The sequence below is a fragment of the Gymnodraco acuticeps genome, unplaced genomic scaffold (assembly GCF_902827175.1).
Source record: "Gymnodraco acuticeps unplaced genomic scaffold, fGymAcu1.1, whole genome shotgun sequence".
Taxonomy (NCBI): domain Eukaryota; kingdom Metazoa; phylum Chordata; class Actinopteri; order Perciformes; family Bathydraconidae; genus Gymnodraco; species Gymnodraco acuticeps.
Genome location: NW_022990346.1, coordinates 2,156,228 through 2,182,767, shown reverse-complemented (window position 1 = coordinate 2,182,767; position 26,540 = coordinate 2,156,228). Strand labels below are relative to the sequence as shown.

The 26,540-nt window shown below is 39.5% G+C and overlaps 4 protein-coding genes across 15 annotated transcripts in view; 1 reads left to right on the top strand and 3 right to left on the bottom strand.

The window, feature by feature from the left end:
* LOC117551079 (AMP deaminase 2) overlaps nucleotides 1–5,379 on the top strand; it is a 32,541-nt gene extending 27,162 nt beyond the window's left edge. For all 8 annotated transcript variants that reach the window (XM_034223783.1, XM_034223782.1, XM_034223787.1 and 5 more), the window contains 3 exons: nucleotides 317–490; nucleotides 589–699; nucleotides 1,221–5,379. In XM_034223783.1, coding sequence (XP_034079674.1) covers nucleotides 317–490; nucleotides 589–699; nucleotides 1,221–1,436 — 501 coding nt within the window. In that variant the 3' untranslated portion in view covers nucleotides 1,437–5,379. The remainder of the gene's footprint in view (nucleotides 1–316; nucleotides 491–588; nucleotides 700–1,220) is intronic.
* Nucleotides 5,380–5,384: 5 nt separating this feature from the next.
* On the bottom strand, nucleotides 5,385–13,876 carry eps8l3a (EPS8-like 3a). Of its 4 annotated transcripts, none has more exons than XM_034223775.1 (20): nucleotides 13,722–13,876; nucleotides 13,042–13,131; nucleotides 12,868–12,941; nucleotides 12,718–12,782; nucleotides 12,471–12,629; nucleotides 11,705–11,854; nucleotides 11,551–11,615; nucleotides 11,355–11,467; nucleotides 11,117–11,271; nucleotides 10,885–10,990; nucleotides 8,817–8,890; nucleotides 8,637–8,711; nucleotides 7,907–8,052; nucleotides 7,322–7,466; nucleotides 7,154–7,203; nucleotides 6,974–7,070; nucleotides 6,758–6,862; nucleotides 6,471–6,559; nucleotides 5,851–5,983; nucleotides 5,385–5,762 (listed from the first exon to the last, which is right to left on the bottom strand). In XM_034223775.1, exons 2-20 carry the CDS (start codon nucleotides 13,104–13,106, stop codon nucleotides 5,751–5,753), a joined length of 1,878 nt encoding a protein of 625 aa, XP_034079666.1. In that variant the 5' UTR covers nucleotides 13,107–13,131; nucleotides 13,722–13,876; the 3' UTR covers nucleotides 5,385–5,750. The 4 variants fall into 4 exon arrangements, with proteins under 4 accessions (XP_034079666.1, XP_034079669.1, XP_034079668.1 ...); XM_034223778.1 differs by having other exon boundaries at nucleotides 6,471–6,556; XM_034223777.1 differs by having other exon boundaries at nucleotides 11,355–11,464.
* A 1,465-nt stretch (nucleotides 13,877–15,341) lies between these two features.
* efcab2 (EF-hand calcium binding domain 2) lies at nucleotides 15,342–19,862 on the bottom strand. Of its 2 annotated transcripts, none has more exons than XM_034223894.1 (7): nucleotides 19,662–19,862; nucleotides 18,210–18,319; nucleotides 16,580–16,652; nucleotides 16,334–16,410; nucleotides 16,018–16,060; nucleotides 15,769–15,835; nucleotides 15,342–15,606 (listed from the first exon to the last, which is right to left on the bottom strand). In XM_034223894.1, the coding sequence occupies exons 2-7, from the start codon at nucleotides 18,302–18,304 to the stop codon at nucleotides 15,488–15,490; spliced, it is 474 nt and encodes a 157-aa protein (XP_034079785.1). In that variant the 5' UTR covers nucleotides 18,305–18,319; nucleotides 19,662–19,862; the 3' UTR covers nucleotides 15,342–15,487. The 2 variants fall into 2 exon arrangements, with proteins under 2 accessions (XP_034079785.1, XP_034079784.1); XM_034223893.1 differs by having other exon boundaries at nucleotides 18,235–18,319.
* Nucleotides 19,863–20,513: 651 nt separating this feature from the next.
* Nucleotides 20,514–26,155, bottom strand: irf6 (interferon regulatory factor 6). The gene is made up of 8 exons (XM_034223944.1): nucleotides 25,903–26,155; nucleotides 25,383–25,557; nucleotides 24,326–24,521; nucleotides 24,128–24,226; nucleotides 23,768–24,034; nucleotides 22,939–23,331; nucleotides 22,697–22,815; nucleotides 20,514–21,608 (listed from the first exon to the last, which is right to left on the bottom strand). Exons 2-8 carry the CDS (start codon nucleotides 25,554–25,556, stop codon nucleotides 21,378–21,380), a joined length of 1,479 nt encoding a protein of 492 aa, XP_034079835.1. The 5' UTR covers nucleotide 25,557; nucleotides 25,903–26,155; the 3' UTR covers nucleotides 20,514–21,377.
* Between the last annotated feature and the right edge of the window lie 385 nt (nucleotides 26,156–26,540).

The window sequence follows — 26,540 nt, the reverse complement described above, 5'->3', positions numbered from 1 at the left end:
CCCGTATTCCACCTAGTTTAGCACTTTTTACTTTTGTTGTTATTTTCTTCTGCTTGTAAATCACTTTGAGCACCAGGGAAAGCGCTATATAAATAACATGTATTATTATTATTATTATTATTATTATTATTATTATTATTATTATCCCTGACATAGAACAGCTTCCTCAAGACCTGAGGTTGTCAGAGAGCTCCTAATTTGATTATTTAGTAACTATTCAAACTATTCTGTCACACTGTACCTTCGCTTAACAAGTGAAATATAGGGTTTGAGATTACATTTGACATGCTCTCTCTCTCTATTGGATATCCATTAGGCTCCGGTGCTGCAGTACCTTTACTACCTGGCTCAAATTGGCATCGCCATGTCTCCACTGAGTAACAACAGCCTGTTCCTCAGTTACCATCGCAACCCGCTGCTGGAGTATCTGTCCAGAGGCCTCATGATCTCTCTGTCCACCGACGATCCCCTTCAGTTCCACTTCACCAAGGTCGGTCTGAGTCAGGTTTGGCTTTTAGGTAAGAATAGCATGCAGATGATCAGAAGTGCGGATATGACATCTCTCTCTCTGTGCTTGTCTGGCTCCAGGAGCCTCTGATGGAGGAGTACAGCATCGCTGCTCAGGTGTGGAAACTAAGCTCCTGCGACATGTGTGAGCTGGCCAGAAACAGTGTCCTCATGAGTGGGTTTTCACACAAGGTAAAGAAGTTTACACCTCTTCTCATTTTGTGTTTTTCAACAGGAGACATCCTGCACAAACTAATGCAATTCAACACAACAGCCCTGTCCTAATATGATCCTTTTATCAAGTTTATAATGTTCAGTTGTTAAAAATACTTATTTTTTATTATCCTTATATATTTCTTTTTTTTCTACCTACTTAGCAACTTTTTTTTTGTTTTTTTTTGTTCGCACAACCAGATACCAAAGCAAATTCTTTGTATGTGTAAACCTACCTGGCAATAAACTTGATTCTGATTCTGTTGGTCACATGGTATGAAATCAATGATGTTATTAATTAAGCAAGGTTTTCTTTTTATTTTCCCGCAGCAAATTTCCGAACAGACACATATTGGAAATCTATATTTTTACTTTCTCACTTGAGAACATATTCAAACTTAATAAACAGAAATATTAACAGCTTTTAGCTTGGCTCATAATCTCACTTGATTGCCTGACTGTCTCAAGGCACCCACTCATGCATTTCTTCTTGATTTCAGGCCAAAAGCTACTGGTTGGGCCCCACCTACTTTGACGAGGGTCCTGCGAGCAACGACATCCGCCGTACTAACGTCCCTGACATCCGCGTGGCGTACCGCAGCGAGACCCTTGCTGAGGAGCTGCAGCTCATCACTCAGGCTGTCCACACCGAGGAGCTGGACCCGATCAGCGAGGAGGACGCTCTGTCCATGGGCCCTATCCTGGGAGATCACTAAAGTCACAATAACCTGTGAACCCCCAGCCCGGTGGTCCACCCAGCATGACACGGAAGAGACGTGGTGGGAGGGTAATTCTGTTGCATCCCACATACAGTATAAACACCACAAACCATCCATATCATCCGTATGCCGTACACACAGATACCAAAAAGCCAAGGACAAAGTGCTGCTAGAGCCGTTCAGATTCTATGTTCCTCCGTTTTTTGTGTTAGTCATTATCAGGCTGAAGTTATGGATATCTAACCTGTTGTTGTTAACGTTCCTAGGTCAGTCATAATCAAGGTTAGCAGAGAAGACCAACACACGTGTTTCTTTTGAATAAAAAAAAAAACGAGAAACACTGGAGAGGTTTCAGGGCGATGCTGTCTTTATCCTTCTGTCCATGAGATTGACATCCTGTCCAGTCAGCAGTATGTATTAATACACCAGACGCAGTACTCAGCATGTAGTATCTGTGTTCTACTGAAACACTGACAACCAGCACATTGGGACTTTCTTCACATAAACCCACTCTGAACGCAGCTGACAACCTGGTGCATCTTCTCTCTTCATTATTCAAACTTATTCAAATGATTACCCATTCAGTTTTTATGGAATGATAACAGCTGTAGGTTGGATTTACCCAGAAGATGGTTTAAGCTTCTTCAGGGCGTCCCCAGGTTTGGAGATGTACTGAATCAGAGAAGAGAGAGCACAGCTTCTGGTACTTTGTTGTGGTGTCAGATCATTTATTTTTAAAGAATTATTATTGTCCAAAATGTAATGAGCTCAGAAAATGACTTCCTGGTCGTCCATTGCAAACATTCCAGGAAGCTAAAACTTGTCTTTTGCTCCAAATATAATCCAGTAAATGTTCACAATCATCCCATTTTGATGGTGTTCATGAGAAGAAAAGGGATTTGAACCATAGCACAAATATTTATGGATGAATTTGCATCGTCTGAGGAGAAAGCTCTTAGTGACCTCACTGTGACATCTATCACTCATTCCTTCCCTTGTAGACAAATCGCAAAGTTTTGTTTTTTTTCACCGCTGCATGCAGTGCACTGTACATATGCAGCAGGACAAGACTTTGCAGTGCCTTTTCCTTTTTAGCTTAAGCCTGAAAATCCCCCTTTTCTTTTTGCATTTTCTTTTTCTCAGTCGTCTACAGTAGGCCTCCAAGCTGTTGTAACTTCCCCACCGATGGAACTGAAACCACCTAGCTGCATGCTCGGTGTGAAGAAGCTTGGCCTTTGTTTGACGAGGACATTTTGTTTCTATTACTCTGCTTCTAAGTGCTTTATTTGCATGCCTGCATGAGTAATGGATGGCAGGCGAGAATTAGTTATATACAGCAAGCTGTATGTGACGTTTTAATTCATTCAGGGCTACACCAGCATTTGAAATCTGTTTGCATTAAAGAGATTTAAATTAAGCACTGTTCACCATGTAGATACAAGCCAACCATGCTGGGACATGGTCCAGATGTTTGCATGGTTCTTGTAGCATTTTCTTTTTAAACTCGCCCCAAATCTGATCAAAGCTGGGATCACAAATTGTGTTTTATACTCATCATATTATTTCTCTACCTGCCAATGGACACGGGCCAACTTCCATCAAACTGTGAGCATTGTTAAGATGATTAGGATGAAAGATGAGAAGCTGAATTTCTTCAGCAGGAATAAAGTGGAAGTAGCATCCAAGTGTTCAAGGGAGGCACCATAGTTGTGTGCTTGTTCGTTGGGTTTCATGTATAAAGCGTATTTTTTTTAAAGGGGATATAAAGATAAGAGATTTTATATTCACAATATATTGATGTCAAGGTTTAACACTTAGTAGTGTTGCTGTTTACCATTGTGAGTTACCATTATGACATGAAGATAGTCGCTCAATAAAGGCTGTTCTTTTATTTAGTTAATCAGGCCATTTCATATAACAGTAAATACAGTATGTAAATGTTACATACTAGGGATGGGAACGATTCATCGAATATTCGAAATTATTCAGGTATTCGAATGTGAGTTATGAATATTTTTATTCTAATTATTATTATTTTTTATTTTTTTGGAAGGGGTGCCTAAGTTGATTACATATTATCAAATGGAATAATTCAATGTATACGACAGTGCCATAGCTAAATGTGTTGGGTCTAAAGGTGTGTTTTGCTCCGCTCACGGTACCTCACGGCAGAGCTGCAGGTGCTGATCTCTCTCTCGCGTCCGGTTATACTTCACTCGCGTTTATGTCCAAAGCCATCAGATCTAGCTAGTTCTAGCCAATGATATGGCTGCTGCCCCTCCCTACACGCAGATCACGCAGACTCAAACCTCATCTTATGCACAAATTCCAGCTTCTCTACAGCTGGCCTGATTGTGAATCGCCTCCGCACCCGCATCTCCCCATTAAGAATATGAGCATTTAGATATGCTCATATTCTTAAACAAGAATGAGTATTATTGAATAGCTGCATTCTGTGCATAGGCCCTGTTACAGGTTGTTGATCTCTGTTGTAATAGGGTTATGTTACCCTGACCCGTTATGTTGTTCGTGTATGATCCCTCTTTAATTTAAAAACCAAGTTATGTTTTAAGCATGAAAGCTGTAGGCCTATAGTTGTCAACTGTTCAAACTGTGATCACCAGTTCAATACATTTGACAAATTCGACTTGGTTTCTATACTTATTTGAACATGTATTTATTTATTTTTCCTAATTAATTCTTTTTTTTTTTTTTGGTATATTTCTTTCCCACATTTCTTTTTTTTTTATAGCATATGTACATTTCGGTTAACCGTTTTTTTGGGTGTCGAATATTCGAATATACATTTGCTTTCAAATTCCCATCCCTATTACATACATCTTACTTTAAAGCCAACAGATGTTGTTACAGCAGTTGCTGACCTCCACACACACACACACACACACACACACACACACACACACACACACACATATAAAACAAACCCCTTCTTTTAAGTCACATCAATAGTCATTTTCTGTGTTTTTGTTTAGGAACGACTAATTTCCTCCATTGACTTGCCCAATAACTTCACACACTTGGTGCGTTCTTCCAGGGACTAGAATCTGTACTGAACTTTCTCCATCCATTCACTAACCGTTGTGTTGTGTGCTTGTTCTAACAGTCAGCACAGAGCTACCTGTCTGCACAACATTGTGCAGCCTACCTCACAAATACTTATCTCCAAACGTTCTCTGTGTTTCTGTGTCCTCAGCAACAGCACACAACAATTATTGAATTATTTACACGTTGAACAATCAACCGATATTTTTCCGGTTTATTGCAATTGTTTGTTTGGTCTATTATCATCAGAAAGTTGTGAATAAAGCCCATTATGATTCCTTTAGGACCCTGGGTGTTGAGGTGTTCAAATTGTTTGTTTTCATCCAAACTACAGTCTAGTTCTCAAACATATTTGCTTTACTTTCATAGACAATGTGATGAAGCAACACATCTTCACAGTTTGAACCAGTAAATTGGTCATTTTAACCTTTTAAATTCCAGTAAATATTGGCGCATGAGAAGTGATGCACATAAAACGGAACAGATGGGACCATTTTAAGACGCTTTTATCTCTAAGTAGTAACACAGCAATTATTTGGATGCCATCACAAAAACCAGTACTAGTTATTCAAATATATGCACTACATTATTCATATATTTATAATTCACACTGATTTATGTGTGTTTTACTATCTGTATCACTCATTTATTACATTTGTAATGCTCACTCTCAAGATATATTTCTGTGCAGCTTATATTTTTCTCATTGAAATCTTTGTTTTCACAAAATCTCGTCACTTTTTCGACATTTGAATTTTATGGCCATGGATCTGTAGCCAAATGATTGCCTGAAATGAATTTCCAGTGTTTAACAAATGCCTTTGATAAGGTTCACGTGTAATGTCTGAACGAAATAAAGCATGTTTATTCACTAAAACGTTGTGTTGTGCCAGAAAACTTTTATTTACACGTTACTGAATGAACACATACATAAGGCTGTTTACATCGTGTTACATCATCGGACTTTGCTATCATAATATAGTAAGACATTGTACATAGCATTGCTGGGAACATTGTCTCAATGCACTTTATATCATCTCTACTGATTAGATTACACTTTGGATTTACAGCAGATTTCTCAACCAAACAAATACTATATATGAATTCAAAATGAGATGCATATAATTGTATACAAGGATTCAGATAATGCTTAACAATCTCACACTTATTTAAAAGTATACAGTATTGTGACATGGTCCATAGGGAGTTCTTGTTCTCCTTCTTCTTTGGTTTTCTCTTGTTGGTCTCTTACGTGGCAACCTTGGGTATTCAAACAAAAAACTGTTAGACGTGCTTTTGTATTCACACCAGCATTACTCAGTGGACACAGATAAAGATGGTAACTTACACTCATGGCGGATTTGACTGCTTGTAACTGGAAGAAGACTCGTCCTCCTTCCTCGGGACAAACGGTCTTCAGTTCCTCTCGGCTCATGCCCAGCAGCATGGAGCCGCTCAGCCCGCCCAGACAGCGCACAGTGCTGCAATAAAACTTATATTAGTCTGTCAATCACTTCTGAATCTCTGAAGTTCATTTGGTGGAAAAAGGTCAAATGCCTGCTCTAATATTAAATGGCAGTGGGTGAAGTTTGGTTACTCACAATTTATTTGATGGTGAAAATGGTTAAACTGAAGGGAGCACGGGCCATTATGTCCTGACTTTTTATCCATATTAAGAGTTGAGCTCTAAAAACACTGATGCCATTACCCATAATGCATCTTAAAAGTATTTTTCTTTCGACACCCCTGCTTCTTAAATGCTCACTTCTTTGTAAACCACATCCAGTATTACAGGTTTTATGTTCAATCCCATTCCAAGAGAAAAAAATAACCCTGATGACACTAAATGAGTCCCAACATCTTAAATTAACTGAAGAGAAAACGCCTTATACTGTAGGTTGGAGAAGGTCAAGTTAAATGAAACGTGCTTTAATGCCTATGAAAGGAGTTTAATAACTGTGTACTTACATTTTACCAAAGCCTTTGTCTTCCAGCCAAGCTTTCACTTCTGCAGGCTTGGATTTCTTTGTCAGCACAGGAGGACCCCCAGGCGCCTGCTGAAAAAAGGAATGATATTGCTCTGTTTTTACTGAAATATAAAGATAGAGAGTAATTCAAGGACACTCTGAGAAATATGGAAGCAGGTTATGGAATACAAATGTTCAAAGTTGTGCATGAATACCAATATTTCTGATTGAGGTGTCTCGCATTAATACTAAGTCACAGACGACCTGCGGTGTGTTTGTGGTGCTCACCTCCATCTGTTGTTCATCATAAACCTCCAGGACATTATTGGGAACATAGCCCTCCTGCCCTGCGCTGTCCCTCACTTTCCACCACTGCTTCGACATGTCCAGCAGCTGTAGATGGAAATCAGAGCCAGTGTCTTAATGAGTTGTGTTCATCGTTATCTTTTGTTTTAACCCTTTTGTAACCAATTCCACTCAAACATCAAGAGTCGGTTCACTCACCTGAACTACTTCTCCTTTTCTCACGGTGAGCTCTCTTTGGTTTCTTGAGATGAAGTCATACGTAACATACATGTCACGCGTTGGCGACTGAACAAAGCTGAAATACACAAAGGGCATCTAAAATGTTAAACTTCGAACAATCACCTGGATTTTTATTTATTCTTTATGGGTTTGTTGTACCGTGATGATTTTTTGGGGCGATGAGCTGGTGTTATACTCTTGGCTGGAGCCTGCACGAAAAAATAAAACATGGTCGTGTTATGTTTGAATATTTTCTCCCTTTTTCTCTCCCAAACCACTCTCTGTGCAGATGTTGAACTGAATGTCTGATCTGGAGGAGTAGCCTACCTGGTAGGGTGCAGGTTGTTGACGCTCCTCTCTTCTCATTGGTTCACTGGGTTCAGGTGCTGCAGTCACCTCAGGGGCCTGCCAGCCGTCAGAGAACTCCAGAGTGTATGTTGGGATGTCCTCGTCGTCTTCTGGCCATTGGGTGCTGATCATATTGTCAAAATCATGACCGATTGTTATCTTGACACTTATCAGTCTGACATATTTTAGTAAACCAAACTGAAGTGATGGAGGAAATACTCAAATACTATACTTAAATAAAAATATCAATACATCAAAGATAAAGCTAATTACAAGATACATTCTGCCTAATTAGGTAAATGTACTTAAGTTTTATAAGGCAGGAAAACTAATAGTATCCAAAGTAAATATATTTATATAGTAAAATCTGAATTGTACTGTTGTAGCCCTTTTGAACTACTTTGTGTCCATAAGTGTTGACACTAACTTAAAGTAAAAATCCTTCAAAACTGATCTTTGAAATGTATTAAGTTACTTTTCTGAGATGGGGCTAATGTTTTGGTCTCATGCAAATGAAAAGAGAAAGCTACAGTTCATCAGGTCCCACACTGTCCGTTGTCTCACCTGGGGATGTTCCAGGCGTCTCCCAGAGACTGCCACAGCTGGTCCTCCTCTGTGGACGCCTCCTCACTCAGCAGACGGATACACTGAGGCGTCAGCAGCGGCGCCACGATGGTCTTCAGCAGATCTTCAGGGCAGTGAGATACCAGCTGGTGAGGAAACAAATAATTAAGAAGGCATTAGTTTTGTATTAGACAGGTGCCACAGAAAGCGCACAATGAACTACAGCTCCATCATGATGGTCTGATAGTCTATGAGTCCCCTTCTAATGTCACATGCAGGGCAGGCTAATTAGAATACTGTATAACACCCAAAACTGGGTGTCTCCAAATTTGGCTTGTAAACTAACGTTGCAATAGGGCACCATTATTTTCCTGTAAATCAATTGGGAGGACTTGAAGATACTGGTGCCAAAACAAAGCGTTTAAGAAAGAGTGTTTATGAACATTAAAACATGTACTAGTAGAAACACATAGTACAAGTATTAACTGGAAAAATGAAATTGTGCTCAATAACAACAGAACATAGTAATCTAGTATTCAAAAGAAAAACTAAAATCTCATCAGATCCTAAAGATACTCAATAATATGAAGATAAATAATAAAGTATGTGATATAAAAGGGTTTTAAATGCATGCTCATTATCAATTTATCTATTTTAAAACATTATCTGTTTTTAAGTTATTTCGTATTAATTGAAGAGAGTATTGGAATTACGAGATGAAGTCACTTACGAATGTTAATATGGAAAATAAGGAGTGAACAAATTCAGGAGCGCTGGGATTGTTAATCCTTCCATTGAGCTCCCCCTGTCAAGAGAAATATTTCACTGTTACACAAACTGTACACTACAAAGTGAACAGTAGCAATACTGAACATGATTATATAATATGAATGTGATTAAGGACACATACCACCAGGTTGAATCCACATTTGATCTTATGGAAACACTCTTCAAACTCTGCTGCAGGTGGCATACCGTCTAGGGCTAAAGAAAACAAATAAAAACACGATGACTCACAAGTTTTCAGAAGTCATCCAAAACTGTCATAGTGTGGCACGCCATTAAAAGTCATAAAAAGTCATGCTGTAGATTATGTCATAAGTAAAGTTATATAAAAGTCATAGCAACACAGAATTCATATACATGTCCGGCCCATCTCAAATCTCCCCTTTTTGTCAAAAATACTTGAACGTGTCAACTTAAATCCCACCTCAGCTCCAATGACCTCTTTGAGCCATTTCAATCCGGTTTCCGATCAAAACACAGCACAGAAACAGCTCTTCTGAAAATCACAAACGACCTCCTCCTCTCCTCTGACTCCGGCAACCTGAACATCCTCATCCTCCTCGACCTCACTGCAGCATTCGACACCATCAACCACACCATCCTGCTGTCCCTTCTCGAATCATCACTCAACATCACCGACACTGCACTCTCCTGGCTGAAATCCTACCTCACCGACAGACATCAGTTTATCAACATCAACAACTGCACCTCCTCCACTGCTCCTCTGTTCCAAGGGTTCGGTGCTTGGCCCCCTCCTCTTCATCCTCTACATGCTCCCCCTTGGCAAAATAATTTGTCGCTACAACCTTCAATTTCACTGCTACGCCGATGACATCCAACTTTATATCTCAACAAAAACCATCACCCCCACAACACACTCCACTCTCACCAACTGTCTCAGAAATAAAAACATGGATGCAAACAAACTATCTCCAACTGAACAGTGCCAAATCAGACATCATCATCATCAGCCCCCCATCCCGTACCAAAGACATCCAGAATTTAAACTTCACCATTGACAGCCATACTCTATCCCCCCCCCTCACATCCACAACCTCGGAGTCATCTTCGACAGTCAGCTCAAATTCAACCACCACATCAATCACATCACCAGGACCGCCTTTTTCCACCTCAAAAACATTGCCCGTCTCCGCCCATCACTCTCCTCCTCTGCTGCTGAAACCCTGATTCATGCATTCATCACTTCACGACTCTACTACTGCAATATCATCCTCTACGGCATACCATCCAACCTAATCAATAAACTCCAACATATCCAGAACTCTGCTGCCCGCCTCGTCACCCACACCCGCTCCCGAGACCACATCACTCCCGTCCTCCAGAACCTCCACTGGCTTCCCGTCCGTCAAAGAATCAACTTCAAAGTCCTCCTGATTACTCACAAAGCCCTCAACAATCAGGCCCCCCCCTACCTCACAGACCTGCTGCACCATCACACCCCTTCCCGCTGCCTCCGCTCATCAGAAGCCAACCTCCTATCCATCCCCACCCGCATCAATCACCGGACCTGGGGGGACAGAGCCTTCTCCGCTGCTGCCCCCTCCCTCTGGAACTCACTCCCACAACCCATCAGAGACTGCACTGACCTCACCACCTTCAAAAAACTCACAAAAACTCACCTCTTCAATCTGGCTTTTAATGTGTGATTGTTTTTGTATTATTTGACTTTAACTTTAACTATATATTTATTTGTTGTTCCTTTCTTTTCTTTTCACTATATCTGTAAAGCGTCTTTGAGCACCTGTAAAAGCGCTAACAAAATAAATATATTATTATTATTATTATTATTATAATACAGTATGACTCAAAAGTTTCATAACACATGTCGCAGTGTATTCATAACTGATGATATGTTGTATAAAAACTAATTTGGAGTCTGTAATATGTTAATAAGGTTTGCACAATATAGAAATTGATCATATTAAGAAACTGTATGTCCTTTTGGTGCCCAAGGAGGGCATGAATGATTAATCCTGGTGTACAACAGCTGCAGTTATGTAAGCATCTCCATGTATGTTCTATTGATGTTATGTATGAACAAACAAACAAAAAGTTAAGAAAGAAAAAGTAGAAAAGAAAAGAAAAACTAATTTAGAATATTCCAGTATTGACTGAGTGCTATCATTTAGAAACAGTCTACATGTCTACCTTTCTTCACCTCATTCATTTACCTTTTCCTTTTTTCTTTTTCTTCTTTTTCTTTGCATTTTTCGCTACTACTGCAGACACTTTTCCCATGAAGATTTCTATGTCACCTAAAATATGATTCAAGATGTCCTGTAAAGAAGATGGATAAAGAAAGTCATTTTCACATTCTTCTGCTCTTGAATATAATTAACATGTAGAATAATGTATTAAAAAACAAAATGAGGCATTAATAATGATGATCAAATATACACTTACTACATTCCTGTCCAGGTCTGTGTATGGACGTTGGCTCGACAGAGGTTCTTCTTCGGTGGTGGAGGGCTGCGGTGACGGTGCCCTCTCTCTGGGAGGTGGGTCCTCCTCTTCCTCCTGATGTACAACTGGTTGAGGCTCAGGTACGTCATACTCCTCTATAAGCACAAAGAGACAGACGGTTGGTATTGATTTTGACCTCATAAGCAATATCAAACCCTTGTGTATCTCACAGACTCACCATAGTCAGGAGCCGTCCATTGGGGGGGCCTTTGCTCTTTTGGTTCAGAGAAATCTTCACCGTTACTAAGGTTTTCCATTCCCTGATGTCTTGCTATTGGTCCTGCATTGCTGCTTTAAACAATGTTAGAGGTCATCAATCAATATACACACATACAGTAGTTTCAGGTATGTCTTCTCTGACTTCAAGCTCTTACCTGATGCCTAAATCATGTTTCCTGCGTGACAATGCTGCTGAGAGATCCCTTTGGACATAGTCAGCCTGTAAGCAGCAGGAAAAAATGTACCCACTTATTTTGTTTCAGTTCATAGTAGTTGAAATAACAGCCATTTTTAGGATTTTGTGCTCACCCTGATATCCTCACACTGAAACATGAAGACGGTGGTGGTGTGTTTCCCCTCGGGCCGGACAGACACTGTGAGCAGGGAGTTAAACACGCCGGCGTCCAGCACCGCCTTCAGCTCCAGGATGTCACTGAAGGACATGGACTCCAGTTCCTCCTGAGAAAACAGGTTGTTATTCACATGAACCACGTCATGGACCACATACATAAATTAAGGCAAAACTCAGCTGCTTTTGTCCATCATCTTCAAGTAGTTAAAAATAAGTTTCTTGTATCAAAGCACTCTCAATTAAGAAAGAACTCCAGATAATACAGTATATTAGTGAGATTCTGGGCTGCGACAAAGCTCTATAACAGCTTTAATTCTCCTTCGTGCCAATTTGGGACATTTGCAGAAAGACAGTCTTAATTATAGAGGTGTATGTCATCTGCTTAGAAGTTCAAACAGATGTTAAGTTTGAAGAAAACTGAACTTACAGACAGCATGTACACTACTGAGGCAGGTACATTAGTATTCTTTGAACAAACAGGATTTTCCTCCTTTGTTCACTAAAAACCTCTACATTTATAAAAAGGGGGTGTGATTGACTTGAATAGTGTTCAGTTGAACTAAGATCTGGTGACTGTGAAGGCTGTAACATAGGATTCACATCTGTTTGCTATGCTGGTCTAATCACCCAGTGAACCTTTATACCCTGGGTAGGGTCCTCCTCATCCTGGAGGAGACTACTCCCAGCTGATGTGTGTTTCTGTGGGCATCACATGCTGCTGACCTTGGTTTCTCTGTCTGTGAGCAGCAGGTTTGCTCCTCGCACCTCCAGCCTCATGTTCTGACCCCAAACTCGGCCCATACCGTCCAGAAGCTTCAGCCGCTCCACACAGTCCCCCACGCCTCTCAGCTCCTTCCCATCCAGGTCACAGGTGAACAAGTGCTGCAGCATGGAGGGATTCAAACACAACATCAAACAAGGCATGATTCAGAGAGGATCATATTTGTTTGGAGATTATTTCGAAGGTTACCTCCACTCTGTACCGTAATTTGTCCATCATCTTGTTTACTGACTCTGCATACTCCTTCCTTTGCACTGTTGATCATAAACCAGAGCTCTTATTATTTATGAAGTTTAACTGAACAGGTGTAACCACTCTTCATGTTGAGTTTTAACTTACAGTAAACTGACATGGCACTGAGCTTCGACACATTTGACGCCTGCGATGACACATCATCCGTGTTGGAGAAACCACTGTCACAGAAAATAAAACAAAATACAATATCAATCATCTGCTGATGAATAAATGAAATAAAACAATCAATCAAAAACAAAAAGATTGTGAAATCCATACTTGGACCGGATGGATCCAGCGTAGCTGCTGGTGTCATTGTCAAAGGGACTGTTGCTCCTGAACATCTTGTCCACTCTCACACACACCTGCCTTATCATAGATGACATTAACAACACACACCGTACATTATGTCAGTGCTACGAGCTGCGTCAGAAACTTGCATCTGAAATAAATATTGGATTAAGGGAGTTTGTAGTCCATTAGTGTTCATTAAAGCTGGTTGTAGCTTTGAGAACATTGAGTTAACAAATGTACTCAGCTAAGTGAGCCTTTGCTCAAACAACACCTGGTTGTTATCGGTGAATGTAAAATTAATGAATGGGTCTTGAAATCATAAACTGGTCATAGTCACCTAGCAACACAAAGAGATTGGCAACCTTACGACAAAAATGTCGATGAAAACAGTCCAAAGGTAAATGCTCTGTTTGAATATAATACAAATAAACACAACATACTTCAGTACGAATCGTTAGGCTAATTTCGGAGTAATCTGAAAAGTGTTGTTCTGTTCTCAGATTTCTAATTACTTTGAGGAGTATGTGGAAGATTATTCTGTAGATGTTGTTTGAATTGTGTTAAATGAAATGCAAACACACAGCAAGCCTTTACTACAGATTATTTAAACAAACAGCGAAGAAATATCGAGTGTATTGTGGAGATTCGTGTTCAAAAGCTCTTACCTTTGATGTGTGCTAGATGAATGTCGTTAAATGATTTACTGTTTAGTGTGAAAATAACTCATATTTTAATCCTGCTCAGTCCTCCCTCAACGTCTTCCTTATAAAGGAGAATGACAAAGTCCACATCAGTAGCACAGCAATCTGTGGGACACTGAGTCGACTCAGTTAAGGGTGTGAGATCTTTAGTGTGGCATCCCATCTGAGCAAAGGTTACCAGATACGGAGGAAATCACCCTGGAAAAGCTTAAAGGTCTCCAGGTCTATAAATAGACTTGAAATGCCTTATCAGCATTTTTCTCATTTTCCATCTTCCATTTTTGTGAGATTACAAGTATTGAGCAACAATGCTCAGTCAGCTCATATTTATTTATCTTCCTAATCTAAAATGACGATTAGTATGGGCCTATACATGTGTGAATCCTGTCATAGATAACTGCCTACAACACGGCAGGTACATGTTATAGTGAATAAAACAGATCTACAGTGAAAGAAGAGATAAAATGTTCAGTTGATTGCTAAATGTATTACAAACTAAGGGCAGTCATATCTTTGTAACACTTTCCTTCTGTTGCAATTTCTTGATAGCAGCGTATGACAAAGTCTCTTTTGAATCTACCACGTCCAGTTTTGTATTAATCTAATGTACATATGGGGCTGATACTAAAGAAAGAGCTCAGAGAGAACATTTGAAACGTCTAGTTGCAGTACTTCTTATCTCCGTCACACCGTGTAAACTACTTGGCAGACTGGCTCCACAATAAAACAACCACAGGCCCTTCCTTGTTTTTTATGTCACTCTGTCAAACATTAACCAGAATACATTCCTCAATGATGTAATGGACACAAGGTAAACAACATGCCCATATTTAGCCCAAACCTAAAGTTATGTGTGAAAATGATATAAAATAGAGATCTAACATGGGTCACCTATTCATTTTAATACCTAAATGTAAGGTGATGAAAAACTTGGAAAATGTACAGAAATCCAGCCTGTTAAGCAGTAGTGGAATTATATACATCAAGGACTGAAGTTAGACTTTTACTTTCTATTCCCACAAACTATGAGAACATGCTCAAAGTTGCATCATATATTAATCTGATTTACCAAACAGTATGAACTATTGTTAAGATCTACCGTGACGAGTAACACGGTCACAAGATTACATTCTAGTTTCAAGTTAATGCCTGATGAGTACCTTTACTTTTAAAGCTTTATTTACATCATGTTGAGCTAACACTATTTCCTTACTTTTTCTTAACCAAAACAGCTTCCAATCTGAAGTATGAAATATGTTTATCAGAAACTTATACTGTTTTTAAGTGAAAAAAGGGTGCGCATATATTTCAATTAAAATAAAAAAATATACATTTTTACTAACATCACTTGGACCATAGTTTAATGCTTAAATGTGTTAAACAAACAAAACAACACTTTAAGGTATTCATATGTAGGTTAGGTTATTACTAAGAAACAACAATACTTCAAAAAGTAATCATGAATATAAACTTCAAGCTTACATGCATTGATTTATTTTCCCCCCAAAATGCGAAATGTATACCAAATTGTAATTTATCTGAATTCAACAATTCAGGAAATTCAACAATTCTGGAAACACAAAGTTAGGATTTAGATATTTACATTTATTATATTATACCATATCAGAACAACTAGCACAACATAATAATAACTTACATTAATACAGTCAACACACAGACGTGTGTTTCTAATATTTTCCAGCATTTTTGTAGACACACTGTGACATTGTCTACATGTCCGGGTCAATGGTCAGCTGGTTGATTAGGTCTTTGTAGTAGACAACGTTCTTCTCATGGTCAGCCAGTGCTGTCAGCATCTCATCCACCTCCTCCTGGGTGAAGAGCTCACCTGGTTTACACAAAAACAACACAGCCATGGTTTCAAAACTGTTTGTACATTATAAGATGTTTTGAAAAATTAGTAGGGGGAATGTAAGACACACAAAAAATATCTATGAGATGATCTGCTCCAACAAGTCACAAAGTAAAACCTGAAGGCTTCTGCTTTTACCTTCCTGTGTCATGTACTTTGTCAGCTCCTCATGCTCTAGGTATCCTTTCTTCTCTTTGTCCAGAACCTGGAAATATAGAGTTATTGATTTTATGCTTTAACAAATATCAGTTACTCTGATGTTAGTGTCACTCTGCTGACAGTATGATATCTGCAGAGACTCGAAGGGTCTTACTCCAACTTTATTTATATACTGTTCAGACGCGGGAACTACAACACTGGAGAATATGAGTAAACAGCTGATCTCACCTCAAAGGCCTGGAGCAGGAGGTCCTCGGGGATCGGAGGGAACCTAACACACACACACACACGTACATTTACCCGCATAGAAAAGCAAATCTTTAAAGAAGGTGGCATACATTATTGAAAGAGATCTGACATGTCATCTTCTTGGGTGGCAAAACAAGCACCTGAATGTTTAATGATCAACAACAGGTTACAGTGGAAGACCTTTTTACTACACATTAATTCAGTGAAATCCTTCAGTAGCTATCCTCATTAGATACCAAACATCAGTACTGGCATCAGTCAAGCGGGTGTATTGGAGATCAAATAACTGTCTTACTTGTGCTCCAGCAGCACTTTACTCATGACCGGGAGGAAACTGTCCAAGTGGATGTATCCTGTTTGGTCCTCTTCAACCTGGTTGAACAGGACACAGCTAGTGAGTTTGGAACTTTTAACAACAAGCTGAGACATTTCTAACATAACTGATATCATATTTTAGTAAGTAGATGCAATTTCAAGCAATCTATACATGTAAGTCACCATAACTATTATAGACAAAATATTGAAAAAACGATGTTCTGACCTCAGCTATTAAGTCGTGTAGGTCTGCTTGAGAGGGAAAGCAACCCAGGGAATATATGATGGTGCCAATCTCTCTGGAAAACAAACATCATGTTAGAGACCACACTATTAACTGCGTATACGCCCCTCACCTCATTAGTAAGTGTTTATTTGATTAGAAGTGTAATAAGATTACATGTTTTAATCACTGTGTTTAAAGTTATGACCATCAGAGGGGTGGGATTAAACTGGGTGAGAGATTATTTAAGCAACAGACAACAATTTGTTGAAATTGGTGAACATAAATCAGAATACATGAACATAACTTGTGGAGTACCTCAGGGGTCCGTGTTGGGTCCAAAGCTGTTCATAATATACATCAACGACATTTGCAGAGTATCAAATATATTGAAATTTATTTTATTTGCAGATGATACTAATATGTTGTGTTCCGGTGACAATTTGAAAGAGCTAATGGAAGTGATAACAGCAGAAATGATTAAAGTAAAACATTGGTTTGACACAAACAAATTATCATTAAATATAAGCAAAACAAAGATTATGTTATTTGGAAAACATAAAACAAATCCACAGATACAATTAATACTAGATAACATACACATAGAAAGAGTATATGAAATTAAGTTCCTTGGTGTGGTTTTAGACCACAAAATCAGCTGGAAACCTTATATCACTCATGTAAAAGCAAAACTGGCTAAAACTATCGCAATATTGGGAAAAGCCAGATACATTCTGGACTACAACTCATTGCATACTTTATATAACACACTAATATTGCCATATCTGATTTACTGTGTGGAGATTTGGGGAAACACGTACAAAACCAACCTACAGCCGTTATGCACATTACAAAAAAGGGCTATAAGAGTTATCAATAATGTTGGATATCTTGAACACACTAATGTATTATTTTTGAAGTCACACATATTGAAGTTCATTGATCTGGTTAAATTTAAAACGGCACAAATCATGTACAGAGCCAGACATAATCTACTTCCTGGAAATTAAAAACATTGTTCGTAGACAGAGAGGGTGGGTATACTTTGAGAGGAAATCTACATTTTAAACAACTCAAGGTCAGAACAACTCTGAGAAGTATGAGTTTAACAATCTGTGGGGTGATTTTATGGAATGGTTTGGAGCAGGAGTTAAAACAAAGCACACGCATAATTCAGTTTAAAAGGATGTACAGAAACACTTTTTTGGAAAACTATGAGAATGAAGAGAGGTGATTGAAGATGAGAAATTATTGTATATGTATGTATAAATGTAAATGTATGTAGGAATAACTTGCATAATGATTTAAAGGACAATCATTGATCAAGTAAGGGGTGGGAATTAATAAGCATTTGCTTCCTCCTACTCCCTTTCGGACACATATGATTTATTATTATTATTAATATGAAGACATTTTTTGTTTTTTTGTTGAATATACAAATATTACCATGAATGTGGATAAATACTGTATTATAACAATGCGGTATTCTGTTTTTCACATTTGTTATTTGTTATTTTGTAATCTGTTCGAAATAAAGACTGAAAGAAAGAAGAAGAAGAAAGGGTTCAGAGAAGTGTGTTTTTACATTACAAAAGTCTGGTGTATCAGCCCAGGAGAACAATGGGATCCCCACCTCTCTCTGTACTGCCAGAGCTCACCTGACATCCACCGTGTTGTTAGACTCATAATCAAACGCTTCAAACGCTGCTCTGATCTTCTTCTGGACATCCGACACTGTGGCTTCTAAAGAGTAAAGAGAGGTGAGTGTTATCCTACTACTTTCTCTCTCAACCACATTTTGAAAAGTCAATACATTTTTATAAAGATGTGTTATAGATTTAATATGTTCCAGGTTTCATTTAATAAAAGTTGCAGTAAATACATTTTGTATACACATAATATAAAACAAACATAAATTGTACAAAACATAAAAAATGTAAGGAAATGAAATGAGGATAACAGAACTGAAATGTAGTATAATATAAATAATACATAGTTGTTGTTTTTTTAAACAATATTGCAATATAACACTGTGCAAAACATACTTAAACCATCACCCTGCAGTTACATTGATTTTAAATGTTTATTAATGATTGCTTGCCACTTAAAGGTAGGGTAGGTAAGAATGGAGAAACCAGCTCGAGTGCGCTAGAATTTGAAAGTACGCAGCCGAAATACATCTTCCTTACAGAGCACGAGATGGAAGGCTGACAGGCAGGTAGGCCATCCAGTTACTTTAGCCAGGCCAGCTAAGATGATTGGTCGTGCTTTTTACAGCGCCACGGCTTCCACAGATGACTGTATGACATTTAGTCAAAGCATTTAATGTATTCATTGCTATCGGGATGTTAAGAGCATTCCATGGAATATAACAAAAAGTGTTTCTGAATTGAATTACCTACCCTACCTTTAAAGGTGGGGTAGGTAAGTTTGAGAAACCGGCTCGAGATACACTTTTTGTTATATTCCATGGAATGCTCTTAACATCCCGATAGCAATGAATATCTTAAGTGCTTTGACAAAAAATCCATAAAAAAACGTCATCTGTGGAAGCCGTAATACTGTAAAAAGTACGGCCAGTTATTTTAGCCGGACCGGCTAAAATAACTGGATGGTCTACCTGCCTGTCAGCCTTCCATCGGGGCACAAACTTATCTCATGTGCGCGTTCGTGTGTGTTGGAGGAGGGGCTCTGTAAGGAAGTGGCAGATTTTCTCCAGCTGTGTATTTTCAAATTCTAGCGATCTCGAGCCGGTTTCTCAAATTTACCTACCCCACCTTTAACTAAACACTGTATTATATTTGATCAGAATTGTCTCTTTGTTGTAACTGTGTAAATGTCCCCTATGTTGGACTACTAAAAGATTCCGATACAAACACATGTTCAGTGGTTTCCAACGGCATATTACCTCAAACTTTGCATTAGAGCTTTAACAAAGTAGCAGCCTATCTATCCTTTTCTGTCTTACTGATCAGAAATAACTCAAATCTTTCAAGCGAAAACAACTTTATCGTTATTAAGACAATTCCCTTATTGTTGTGTGACTGTAGAAAGTTGGTAAGTGAATTTTCTAACTCATACGAACCTGCACTCTGCTTGCTCTCCGCCATGCTCGCCAGGTTGTTGTTGTGTTGCCTAGAAACCGACTGTTGTTGTCAAAGCAGCAGCTTGTTCGATGGGATATACAGTCTATGGATGGGATGTCAGACAACACTCAAGATCCAGCGGCGGCTTTTCCCTCTCTGTCTAACCGACTGCCAGCAGTCAGAGGACGGTCAGCTCACACCCGAGCCCTTGCTCTTAATCAGAGGGTTTTCATTGTCAATACATACTTGATAGCATTGACGTCGTCATGTAGCCGGGACGCTGGGGACATGGCCCCCACCACTTTTGGAGATGGCCAATGTTGTCCCCACCACTTTGCATTAGGATACTTTTTTAGAATTGTAAGCATGTGTGTATTGTTGGCACAGGGGGGGCTGAATGCAGTAGTGTCCCCCACCACTTGTTCTAACCATGTGACCCCAATGCTTGAATGACACAAACCTAAGATATTTTCAATATGGTGGAAATTCTGAATGATATACATTTCTAACCTACTTTGTTAGTTTTCTGCCACAATTAGACATCATATATTGGTCGCTCTGATGATTATATTTGGCAACTAACTACTATCATCAGATGGCAGAAAATCTATTGAAAATTAACCTACAAACCCCCCTTTGCTATTGTTAAACAAAACCACTAGAGGTCAACAATGCTGCATGAGCACATCCGGTGCTGAACTGCAGGTCACTCAAATCTGTCAAGCTGCAGCCTCATCAGTAAAGTCAGAAAAGTAAACAAGCACTTGTGAACAAAAGTAAAATATTTTACCATTTTTAAAAGAAACAAGTTACCTGTGTGTGTCACCATTAAAAGTAATTCATAAACACCATTATCATTTCTGCATTTTTATTGATAAAATAAACATACAATCACAGGATAAATTCAACTAGACATAAAACATAATTCAGCACTCCAAAGTGCAGTGGCATCCATGTTAAAACAGACCCATGTAGCTGAATATTGTTTAGTTAAATGGTTGTCTGGAAACAATACATAGCTTAAAAATCAAATATATGTTTACAAAAATAGACTACAATACAGATGGAAAAAAGTAAAATAACTGAAGACAACACTGCAGATGAGGTGACTAGACAACTGCCAATTATGTCAAATGGGAAGACCTTATTGTCCAACATTTGTTAAAAGAGTTGAAACACCCAATATGCTGGCAGGATAAATGGGGCCAAATAGCCAGTTTAAAGTAGTACATGAATAGAAGAAAAATAACATCCATACTTTAATTAATATTTGCCTATATTTTATATAAATGTATATGAGATCAAAACATAAAAGGTATTCTGCACGGTGTCTCGACTGCAGGAAAGTTTGGTAATCATTGGTCAGTTTTGTATAAATAGAGCATGGGGCGAACTGTAACTCATTAACTAAGTTAACTTAAATGTCCCCTGGCAGAAAGCAGGACTTTGGCCCATGCAGTCAACGCAGCTGTCTGTAGTTCCTGCACACTGCAGGCTTAAAGTCACTACTTCTATTTACAGAAAAGTATAGTGAAAGCACTTTACAAGAGGAAAGTACTATAATCCAACAGTATAGTGTTTAAACTTCTAAATATGATTGCACATACACACAAGTACTTATTTCCCAACAGTAGGCAACTCTCAGTAGGTAGCACTGTGGAACATACAGTGATATAATGTGATATATGATATATGTTGGTTCAGTGTGGGCTGCTTCACTGTGCCTGCATAGCCTGGACAATGTTCAGGCCCGGGCCGGGGGGCAATGTCCACCCGTCCTGGCCCTGGTGGGTCTGCAGCAGGCAGTACAGCTGCTTTAGGTGGGTCACTATGTTGTCTTTGATATCTGGGATTGAGATCTGCAGGCGAACGCTGCCGCTGTCGAAGGACCGCGTGCTGTCCCCTGAAAACATCTCGCTTATCATACGTGCCACCACTGGAATAATCTGCAGGACAGAGCAGGGAGAGAGGACCAATATGAGTCACACAATCAGGCACTCTGAAAACAAAGTATTGATTGCCTGAGGTTCGCATGTAACACGGATGAATAGTTGTTCCTCAGGATTAAAACGGGAAATACGAGTAATGTGAACAAATATGTGACGGGTTGCAGCTAAGGTTAAATTAAACGGTTTCTATTGTCTTTAAAATAGTGGTCATATCATATCAAAAATCACTTTTTCAGTGCTTTTGCATTTCTGTTTATGTTACAGGAGTGCCTACCAACCGCCAAACAATCAAAGAGACAACTCAAAACAAGTTTGGGATTTTTTCGGTGGGAGACTTAAAGATAGAGGCGATAAAACAGTGCGTTCAAGATCGAGGGTTAGTACAGGTAAATTGAGATGGACAGTAGAAAAAATAAGGGAAAGAAAAGCATGTAAACATCTTTTATTAGTAACCCAATACAAGTATGAACTCAAAAAATATTATTGAAGTATGTCTCCATCAAGTAAAAAAACTACTTTAACCCTCCTATTGTCTTCGTTTCCCCCCCTTACTATGGTGTTCGCGGTCAAATTTGACCGGTCCTGTTTTAACTGCACATATAGTGTGTGTGTCTGTGTGTGTTATCTGATCCGGATGGTTACCAATTCCTTTTCTTTATGGCGGTCATTTTTGACCAGGAACACCATGGGTGTTACAAAGTTGACAAAATCATCCAAAATTCAATGAAAGTGGTGATCAGCAATTGTATATGTTCAAATGTCTACTGTGAAGGATATCATAAAGCCTTAATGCAATCAAATCAAAAAAACTAAAAAGTTATGATTGATGAAAGTAGTAAATCGGTCAGATTTGACCCGAAGACAACAGGAGGGTTAAATGAGGATATCTTTTTCTGGGTCTTTTATAAAAACCATTTTCATGCTAAATATTTAAGCACATTTATATTATTTTTGAGTAAACTATTATTTCAACTGCTGTTAAACAGAGATGAAGTTTGTTCATGCACAAGTATGAGGTGTAGACTGCTGATCACTGGCCTGTATTGTCCTGCAATGAGCACACATATTTGAACAACATTTCTCACCTGAACCATGATAAGTTTTCTCTCTTTGGGCCTGCCATCAGGCCACTCCTCTCCAAAACATAGGTTGATTTCAAATAGAGGAGGGATTGGTGTCTGGCCACGTTGGTGGGCGATTACTCCTGAACACCATGGAGACACATTTATTAGGATTAGATTTGCGGATTAAAGAATATAATTTTTTTTAAATGAGCAAAGACCATGACTTCAATCAAATCTGCATGGTAAAGGTGAGTTTTTCTTACCACTGAGAAAAGACTCCAGGCAAAAGAGTTTGATCTTTCTCTGGCGCTCTATGAGATTTGGTGCAGCAGGGTTTGGAGCACAGGGACCGGACCAGTACACCTTGCACTGGCAGAGACGCACTGCATAGATGTCGTGACCGCTGACCTCCAGGATGAGGCCTCTGTCCATCACATCCAGCAGGCGGTTAGTGAAAATCCTCTGCTTCTCATTGGCAATGTGCTCCGTGGTCGGAAAGCGTAGCTGTTCCAGGTTCACCGGCCCGAACAGCTCCTCCTGGTTGACCATGGGGCCGAGGTCTCCGTAGAACAGCCTGCAGCCCTGAGGGTTACTGATGTTCCCTGTGGGACACATCTCCTTCCCTCTGTACAGGAACTGCACCTCCAGGTCTGTCACTGGTACAGAGACAAAAGCAGACTTATTTTAAACCCATGTACGACATTTCTGCTTTAATTCAAACTTTTACATAATTGTACTTATATTGATCCTTCTAACAAGTATTGGCCCTGCTGCTAATTCATCGATGCCATAGACTTTCAATGTTCTCTAAAAACACAAATATAACAATACGACACATAGTTCACTGGCTGACCTGTGCCATCATACCGGTTATGTTAATACTCACAAAATTGTTCTTAAGTGATTGTTTTTTGGTATTGTTTAAAAAAAAGACTACAATGCCCTATGTTAGGAAATGAATGGACCAGGTTGAGCTACAGTAGCCGATAATACAAAATCTGTTTTGGAAAGAGAAACAAATTAATTCCTTTTGGTTGACTGTCTCTTTTATGATGTGCAGTGATTTCCTCAATAGAAGAAGTGCATGCTTACTCGGGAGGGAACTGATCCACGTCTCTGGAGAGGCGAAGAATACTTCAGGTAGAGAAGGGGGATGCATTGGGACGTCAGGCAGAGGAGCATGGGGCATTTCACTCAGGGGTGTGGGGTGCATCTCCACATCCACGGGCTCCTCTTTAGGCCAGATTTTAACAGGCTCCTCTTTGGGCCAGACCTCATTTGAAGGGGGACAACTGGAAGGTTGCATGGGGGATCCAGAGCTCATAGGAGACCACATAATGAGAGGAGAGGGACTGGTACCTAAATGAGGAGATAATAGAGAAGAGGGTTTTTGATATACTGCTAGGAAATTAAGGGTAGAAAATGCATTAAGTATGAGGAGAAGATATTCACCATTGGATGGGTACGGAGGGAGAGACTCTGGTGTATCTGGAATATCTTCGTCACCACCATCATCATCATGTGGAGTCCAAGAACCACCATCTGAGGAACCTGTGGGGTAAAAATGACAAAATCAATTGAAATTCAAAAGAAAAACACCAAATTAAGGAGGAAAAATTAATCACTCATATTTAAGCAGCTCTTGTTTACCTTGGTTACTGAGGGGCTGTGGAATGTCGCACACATCATAAATCTTCAGAGGATTCATGGGGACCTCTTTGGTGCCATCGTAGACTAGGTGGAACTCTCTGCTTTTGTTCAGAGCACATCGAAGCTGGGCTTTCCACTTGGCTGGATCAGGTTCATCAACGCCCTCTTGGAACTTCCCCGTCTCCACAGCCCACGCCTGGAGGAACATTTAAACACAACGGAGGTATCAATATCAGAGTCCAGTTTTACATTCCTGCACTGAATCCACATATTTGTACTGTCTTTCTCAAAGGTAGTTGCACTTTGTGGGGTATCCATGAAAATCATTTACATATATAATTGAAGAAGATTGAACTTATTGTCATTACGTAGTACAGGTACTATGTAACGAAACGGTTTCTCTGCATTTGACCCATCCTAGTGTTAGGAGCAGTCGGCTGCCATTATGTACGCCGCCCGGGGAGCAGTGTAGGGAATGGTGCCTTGTCAGGGACACCTCGGTAGCACTTGGTCTTTCCGGGACTTGAACTGGTGACCTTCCAGTTGCCAAGCCAAGTCAAGTCCCTATGGACTTCGCCACCATATATAGCTAAATATGTAGAAAATACAAGAGATTTGTCATCCCTAAATATTTCACCCAATTAATGTGCTCAGTACAAAAAGGGTTTAGTATGTCTCAAGTTACACCGATATAGCAAATGTTCACTTTCTCAAATTGTTTATCAGGTGAAAAGGGACAAATAAGAAGCAACGCTTTCATAAGCAAAACATGGCCATGATTAAATAACTGTCATTTTGTGGAACTGGGAGGCCTTGTGATGCAACTGCATAACCAGATGTAATGCCAGGTAGGCCACATGCAAATAGTTTTGTCTTTTTTTAACTTGTAAAAGCGTATTTAATAACCTTGCCAAAAAAAAAGAGGACCCAGTTCCCTACCTGTGCAGCAGTGCCAACATGTACAAGCTCTGCCTCGGGATAAACAAACACTTCGTGTCATGGCCTACATTCATTCCTCTTTTAGCTCAACCATGACATCTGTTAAGTTTAGGTTAACCTTAAATATGGTGTCCTCGTCCTCGTGCTGCGGTGTATGTCGTGTCGCGTGTTTCCATGGGATCTTGAAGCGCATGGCCTCGCGCTCAATCCACACCAGCCCCGGGTATCGCCCGCTGGACACCTGAGACACCAGCCAGGGCTTCAGGCGGACACGTCGAGGGGTGACCGACATCCTGAAAGACAAGACAACACACACCGATCAGTCCACTGTGGATTATTACTGTGAATCATCTCCCCAATAGCCAGAGAGTTTAAACACTCTCAGTGACTAACAATGGTGCAGCAGTGTTCCCAGAAATCCTGCGCGTCCGGGTTATCCAAACATTTTTAGACAGGCACACTTTGAAAGTCGGGATACTATTGATTATATAAGCACTTGTTTGTCATATAACTAGCTCTGCTCGGAGATTATACCCCGTGTTTAATAGTTCAGAGTATATATATATAAACGTGAGATTCAATTAAAAATAATTCAGGTTAAAAAGCGACCAAACACGATACTAAAGAACGACACATACCTGTGGTGAACCAGGAAGTTGGAGAGGTCTGTCCTTGGCCTGCTCACCAGCAGCTGGAGAATAAACCGCGTTTCCTCTGCAAAAACCCGAAGTGTCGCAGATTCCCTCGAAGGAAATGTTAATAGATAATCATTTGGACGAAGGTGTGAGAGAATAACAACAAATTGTTCCCGGGGAACTCTGGTGTTGTTCACTCGGGCTCGGCCCTTCCCCTCTCCTCACCGAAACTCAGGTACAGCCGTGACGTCACACCGGTGACACACCTTTTCTGAGCAGCTGAGGGGAAAGCTGTTCCTGAAGCACGTGGACACACACTTTAATTTTCCATCTGAGCATTTCACTGTGAGACAACTTCACCTCATAACATTATCATGAGTTATAAATCTGACATGTAGATAAACTACCTAATCAAGAATAATTATAAATGATCCTAATGTAATAAATATAATAATAAGTGCTTTTGTAAGGCTCAATCTGACACACGGACATGTTCTTGTAAGTGATTTTTTGGGTTAGTGCTGAACATTTGTTTTATAAAAAAAAATATTTTAAATTGCTCATTCAGGGATTTATTTACCCTCTTGTTATTTTCTCCACTGGTGTTTTATATTTTCCTGAAATTGTATTGTATTTGTTTT

What these genes read in the sequence shown, in the direction of transcription:
- eps8l3a (XM_034223775.1), bottom strand. Translation starts at nt 13,106, where the DNA reads ATGTTCAGGAGCAACAGTCCCTTTGACAATGACACCAGCAGCTACGCT. An exon ending in CGCCCCAAAAAATCATCACG is followed by an intron (nt 7,071 to 7,153) that starts GTACAACAAACC and finishes TGTGTATTTCAG; the next exon opens with CTTTGTTCAGTCGCCAACGC. An exon ending in ATGATGAACAACAGATGGAG is followed by an intron (nt 6,560 to 6,757) that starts GTGAGCACCACA and finishes TCCTTTTTTCAG; the next exon opens with CAGGCGCCTGGGGGTCCTCC.
- efcab2 (XM_034223893.1), bottom strand. Translation starts at nt 19,686, where the DNA reads ATGGCGGAGAGCAAGCAGAGTGCAG. An exon ending in TACACGACTTAATAGCTGAG is followed by an intron (nt 16,411 to 16,579) that starts GTCAGAACATCG and finishes CTGTTCAACCAG; the next exon opens with GTTGAAGAGGACCAAACAGG. An exon ending in AAAGTGCTGCTGGAGCACAA is followed by an intron (nt 16,061 to 16,333) that starts GTAAGACAGTTA and finishes TGTGTGTGTTAG; the next exon opens with GTTCCCTCCGATCCCCGAGG.
- irf6 (XM_034223944.1), bottom strand. Translation starts at nt 25,556, where the DNA reads ATGTCGGTCACCCCTCGACGTGTCCGCCTGAAGCCCTGGCTGGTGTCT. An exon ending in ACGAGGACACCATATTTAAG is followed by an intron (nt 24,522 to 25,382) that starts GTTAACCTAAAC and finishes ATGTTCCTCCAG; the next exon opens with GCGTGGGCTGTGGAGACGGG. An exon ending in GTGGATCAGTTCCCTCCCGA is followed by an intron (nt 23,332 to 23,767) that starts GTAAGCATGCAC and finishes TCTCTGTACCAG; the next exon opens with TGACAGACCTGGAGGTGCAG.